The following is a 6103-nucleotide window of genomic DNA, read 5'->3' on the forward strand; positions in this document are numbered from 1 at the left end:
GCTCGGCAAAGTATGGGTTCAGAAGCGCCATTAAAAAACATCATAGATTGAAACTTCCTGATATGAATGCGCGGATCACCAAACCCCCTGTATGGGTCAAGGGTAGTTGGCAGCACGAAGTTTTGTGGCATTTGGAATTTCATGATGTCTTCTGAGAAGGGATTGTCTATGGTCAGCCTCTCTTTTGGGGGTACGAGCTTTTGGGTGTCCCCGTCGTTCTGGTTTGAGCCTTTGGGGTCCCCTGCGTCATGTTTTCCATCTCGGTTGTTAGACGACAACTCGGCTATTCTTCGAACCTCCGCCTGGAGCTCGGCTATCTGAGCCAGAACCTCTGCTTGCGTGGGTTGTTGAACTCCGTTGTCTGCCATCCTTTGAGGTTTGAGTAACCCTGAAAAAAGGAGAACAAAAAGAACTGCAAAGAGAATTTAAGGAGTGTTAGGCTTAGTGGGGTTCCCACTTGTTCGGGTGGCCCCACGGTGGGCACCAAATGTTCCGTCCGAGTAATTCAAGCCGACCTTCCTGCAATCCGAGCTTTTGGTAATCACAGGTGAATGGTGCTGCTGTTCGTCAAGGCGAGGTATAGGTCGGCTATCTTCAAAATACCGCGGGTGGAACACCTGCAAAAGAATCTCCGACGCTCAAGTCAGAAGAGGTCTTTAAAAATGAATTGCGAATAAAGTAAAAGAAAAAGAAAGAAGTAGTGATGCTGTGTGTTGTTCTTTATGTCGTCCTCTTCAGTCCTTTTTAAAGTGGAGATTCCTCCCGTTAAGAGATTGGCCTCCGAGATATTCTCGGCCTTTTCTGGAGTGGTTGTTGTCAGGATCTTTTACCTGATCTTATCCGACGTTTTAGGAATGTAGATAACATCGACTTTATTGCTTTCTGGGCCGAGGTTAATGGTCCATATCAGACATTATAATACAAAACATGCAAGATATCCAAACAGTCAATTTCACAGATAATATATTTAATGTCACACTCCTAAACTAGAATAAATTCTCTCCAAACAGCGAATAACTCACATCTAAAAATAGACCAAGAAAAAATACTACCCGAACAATCCATCACGCAACGGTTATTAGAATCTCTTCTAAATAAACATATAGTCTAATTTAATAACTAAATAAACAAAATCAAAATACATCAAATGAATATTTTAAAAATATAAACGAATCACTTATATATAATACTTAACGCTTTATATCACGTACATTTAAAGCAAATATCACCTACAGATTGGTTTATTGTGGAAAATCCTCTGCTAGTGAAACTTGACTTAGTCTGCCTGGCACTTTGGCAGCAACTTGAACACTGCTGCTATGTGCCGTTTTCTTTCTGCCATTATTGCAGCATAGATGTGATCTCAAGAGAGCTCTCCTTTCCAGTTCTATCTCCATATTGGATTTATTTATTTCTTCGAACGATGTTCCTTGGTTGTAGCTCTCAGGTTCCCTTGAACTAGCCATGGTTCCCAGTTTTTGAAGATGCAGAGCCAAGATGCTCAACATTATTGCTATATATGATGCTGAGATCAGTGTCAAAGAATGCTTGGTAATTTATAGCATGGTAGGTGTCTATATTTAAAGTGGTTTTCTTATATATATATATCTAAACAAGATGCTATAAGATTAAGATCAAGATCAAGCAGCAAGATTATCTGGGGTGCAGAAACCAGAAAGAATCACTTGTGATATAATTAATGTTCATATTATCTGTGGAATATGTTAATGCTGTTTTACATATTAAGGAAACCTAAATAGTTGATTTAGGGTTTGTTTCGCTGAGCTTTTAAGAAAATATTTTTTTTAGTTATTTTTTTTAAAAGATTTTATGAAAAAGTAAAAGTAATTTTATGTTTAGATATCTCATGTAAAAAGATTTTTTTATTTATCAATTATATTTAGGTATAACAATATAAAAGTACTTTTTTATTTATCACATGAAAAACATCTTTTTTTTTAAGAAAAAAAAATTTAAAACAAAGATGTAAATGATAGCTTCTCAAAAAAGATTTTTTTTTCTAGTGCTTTTATTTTTACTACTAAAAATTTGCCAAACACTCTAAAAAATAAAAAAAAATCTTTTTTCATTAAAAAATATCTTTTTTTATCAAAATAATAGCGTTCAAACAAACACTTAATTTTTAAGTAGCTACATGAAAACCGTGAATCAAGTTTAGTTAGGTAACCATTTTTGTTTATACAACCGTTGAGTTAAAAAAATTTGTAGAATTGTTAAATTACTTATTCTGCATTAAATCAAAGTTCACAAGAACACGACATAAGATCCAAAAATGCTATTATGAAAAAACGGGCCTATAGAGAAAAAAGATTAAAGATCCAAGGAATTTCGAATTCTTTGAAGTTTTGAATTGATACCCTGAAATCGTCATATAAAATTTATTTTGAGACCGTAAAGGTTAAAATACATATAACGGATATAACAAAAAGAAAAATCATTATTCAAGCAAAAGGAGAAGAAAATGCTATAGGTATAAGTTTGGTTATTATAGTGACAAGATACATGAACCAACTTAACTATTAGAATATTTTTGTTGATACTTTTTCTGACGTAGTCTTATAGCTGAACAAGTTATTAAGTTTCCATTATTTATCATGAAAGTAAAAAATACTCCAAACATTACCATAATAATAATGTGATGATGATGATGATAATAAAAAGCATAATAAAAGATTACATAGTGGTTAGAGTGGTGGATATGAATTTGTTTTTATTCGATTTGGCAGAAGTTATATATTATTCTTGGAGTAGCACCAATGCTACCGACTTCACATTGCTATTTGTCAATTCCATATAGTTTGGCATCTATTATCATCACTTTTCGAAGCTTATCAGCAATTTCCACCTCATAAAAGTCATTTTTTTTCTTCAAAAGAGAGAAATAAAAAAAAAGACTTTTATAGTTATGCCCAGCCAGCACTTAAAAAAGAATATTGTTGAGGTTGTAAGTTCAAGTAGAATAAGGAAATTGGTGTTATATTTAATTTGCTTCAAATCTGAATAGTAAGGGAGTACAACTTTGACCCACGCTTGCCTTGCCTTTCTTTTTCTCCTCTGTTTGTCATCAAACATTCTCTTACGCTGTTCACAACTTTTGTTTTTCATTTCCTGTCTAAATAGGGAGAATATTATGTGTTTAATCTTATTAGAATTCATAGACATTCGAAGTTACAAAAAAAGTATAGGTAAAGAATTTTTTAACCAAAAAATTTTAAATAACTGTAATTAATAATTATTAAAATCAGATCCAATCGTTCAGTTCAATTAGATTAATTGAAAAATATCACTAATCGATTTAAATTGATAAATTGGTTTAAGTTATTTGATTTTTTAAATAATAAAATAAAGAAATTTGAAAAATAAAATATATTATTCTAACTAAATATTCACATGTAATTGTTTTTACTCAGTTTCATTTAATTTCAATGTAATCCTACTTGAGGTCAAAATTAAATAATTAATGGAAGATAACATTAGAAGAACAAAAACGATAATTTGGAGAACAAATAAAAGTTTTAGAGGCACAAAATCAACTGTGGATGTATCAATACATTTATTTATTATTTTATTTACAATTTAAATGAAATATTTTCTATAAAACTAAGAAGAATGATAAATAAATGTATTGATGCATCACGGTTGATTGTGTGCCTTTAGAGCTTGTACTTATTTTTCAAATTATTGACTTTGTTCTTGTACTGCTGTCATATAGGACATGTTGTTAATTATTTAACTTTGACTTTACGATAAGACTATATTGAAACTAAAATAAAAATTTTTTGGATTTAAATAAAATATTCTAAATCTTAAAGAGTAAAACAGGATTACACCTAAAACGAACCAATTTAATACTTTATTCTTAAATAAATTATCATTTAATAATTTTTAACTATTAACTTCAGACGCGAAGAGAACTCATATGGATTTCTGCTAGTTTGAGAACCGATTCTGTTCTTAGAATGTTGTATTATATATAACGATTGTGGCTCATTGACCATGAGAAAGAGAAAACCGAATTAACTGATGAATTGAGGAGAGGCATAAGAGGTTGAGGACGTGGTTGTTGAATGATGAGTCATGAGTCTGGCTTTATTTATTAATTAAGAAAAAAAATTGGCATGTGTGATGAGTGTGAATGCTAATTCGTATTAAAATCCACACACATATGACATTATATTGGGAATCTTGGGGCTTCATCAAGCTTCAAGTAACCTTTGCTCCAAGCAATTCTTCTTCCTTCATACAAATCCATCTCTTGTAAGACACAATTCAATTCAAGAATGGCAGTTACACATGCTGATCTCGAACCAAACACAGGGAAGACATGTTTGATGAGCAGCAAAACTGGTGTGTTCCTCGTACTTGTCACAATCCTATTGGGACTCTCCTCCTTCACTCTCTGCCTCATAGCAGAAGCCACACGTTCTCAGGTACATAATAATAATAATCATATTAATTACTCAAATCTCTTAATTAATATATAATTAATGATATGGCAGGTGACATGGATGAACACAAGAAAAACAGAATGTGTATACAGAAGTAGCGGGAAAACGCCATTGGTATGTGCTGCTTGTGCTTTTGTTGTGCTAGCAATCGCCATGGTTATGGAGCATACTTATCTCTTAATCGCAGTTAGTAAATCATCTCCAACCTTACTTCACTTGGATCCTGAATCCCCTTCTGCCAACTCCTTAGCCTCCCATGCTGGATTTTTCTTCATCGCTACCTCAAATTAAACCAGACTTCAATTAAATAACTAAACCTTAAATTTATGGTTGAAAGTAATAATGGAACTAGAATAGTAGAAGCGGAGAGAAGGAAGTATGTGGGATTATTGGAGAAAATTAAAGCACATTTACTAAAAAGATAAGAAGGAATAAATGCTGATAATGATTTTGCATATGGTGCAATAATTCCAAAATTAAATAATTATAATGCAAATATCATATATGCATATATATTAAAGAATTTAATTTTAATATATTGCTAATATAAAATAATTATATATATTAATTATAAAAGATATAGATATAATTACAAATAAATAAATAACATATGATATACAATTAATTATTAATTTTTAGTGTACAGCATAAACTTTAAATGCTGAATGAAATGAAGCACTCTACTTAGGTTGTTGCATCAGTGAAAACAACATGAAACCTAACACGTGTCAGATTGCATATGTTGTTATGTTGGATATAGGATATGTTTTGCGATTGGGGAGATTCTGCTGCTAGCAGGAGTGAGTGTAGAATCAGGGCATCTCAAGAATTGGTCAAAGCCAAGACACACATGCCACGTCATCAGAAGAGGCTTGTTCTCTTGTGCTGCTGTCTTTGCTTTGACCACAGTTTCCTTAGCTTCTGCCTTATACCTCATAGCAGTTCGTGCCCAAAGGTTGTCACGCCAACTAGAACAACATTCTAGAACCCAAGTTCTTCACACATCTGAAGCCATTGTAGTATTCCATGACCATGCCAATGCTTCTCCTTCTCTACCTCAACCAACGAAAGACACTACACTATTTTCCGTCTACAAATTATAGTGAAATTTGAGGTAGGTTTCACAGAGTGGTATATGAAGAGAGAAAAAAATGAGAGGAAAAATGGGATAACATGCTGAGTTTTGATCAAAATGCTAACTATGTAAACATCATTATTATAGCTGCTGATATATTGAGAAAGTCTTGAATCTTCTACAGAAGAAAGAAAAAAAAATCTTCCACTCGTAGGAAATTTCTGTGCTGGTATGGTTTTAAAGTTTATGTTATTTTTTAATTGAACAATTTAAAAGAAGTGCCAATTTTTTTTCTTTAACAATGGGCTAATACTATGTCATAACTAATTGAAATTAATAAATCAATGGGACGGTATTAAAATGATAAAACGGCTACAAGTAAAATCCAATTTATATGCCAAGGCTGGGCTTGGCCTTAAAATTATAGCAACTGAAGAATTAAGAATGATTCAGAGTCTGTATAAACTGTTTGCATTCGAATTTTTTTTGGGTTTACAAAGGGCCCTAAGGCCCAAACAGAAACCTAAGCTAAAGTGCTAAACAGTAACTGGAGGGATAG

At 32.5% G+C, this 6103-nt stretch overlaps 1 protein-coding gene across 1 annotated transcript; it reads left to right on the forward strand.

The window, feature by feature from the left end:
* The first annotated feature begins 4025 nt into the window (after positions 1–4025).
* Positions 4026–4760, forward strand: LOC107463147 (uncharacterized). The gene is made up of 2 exons (XM_016081893.3): positions 4026–4451; positions 4521–4760. The coding sequence occupies exons 1-2, from the start codon at positions 4302–4304 to the stop codon at positions 4758–4760; spliced, it is 390 nt and encodes a 129-aa protein (XP_015937379.2). The 5' UTR covers positions 4026–4301.
* Positions 4761–6103: the final 1343 nt, after the last annotated feature.

The sequence above is a fragment of the Arachis duranensis genome, chromosome 1, assembly GCF_000817695.3.
Source record: "Arachis duranensis cultivar V14167 chromosome 1, aradu.V14167.gnm2.J7QH, whole genome shotgun sequence".
Lineage (NCBI taxonomy): Eukaryota > Viridiplantae > Streptophyta > Magnoliopsida > Fabales > Fabaceae > Arachis > Arachis duranensis.

Excerpts from the sequence above, each read along its gene's own strand:
- LOC107463147 (XM_016081893.3), top strand. The coding sequence starts at position 4,302 with ATGGCAGTTACACATGCTGATCTCGAACCAAACACAGGGAAGACATGT. Across the intron at positions 4,452-4,520 it reads CAGAAGCCACACGTTCTCAG|GTGACATGGATGAACACAAG; the intron begins GTACATAATAAT and ends ATGATATGGCAG.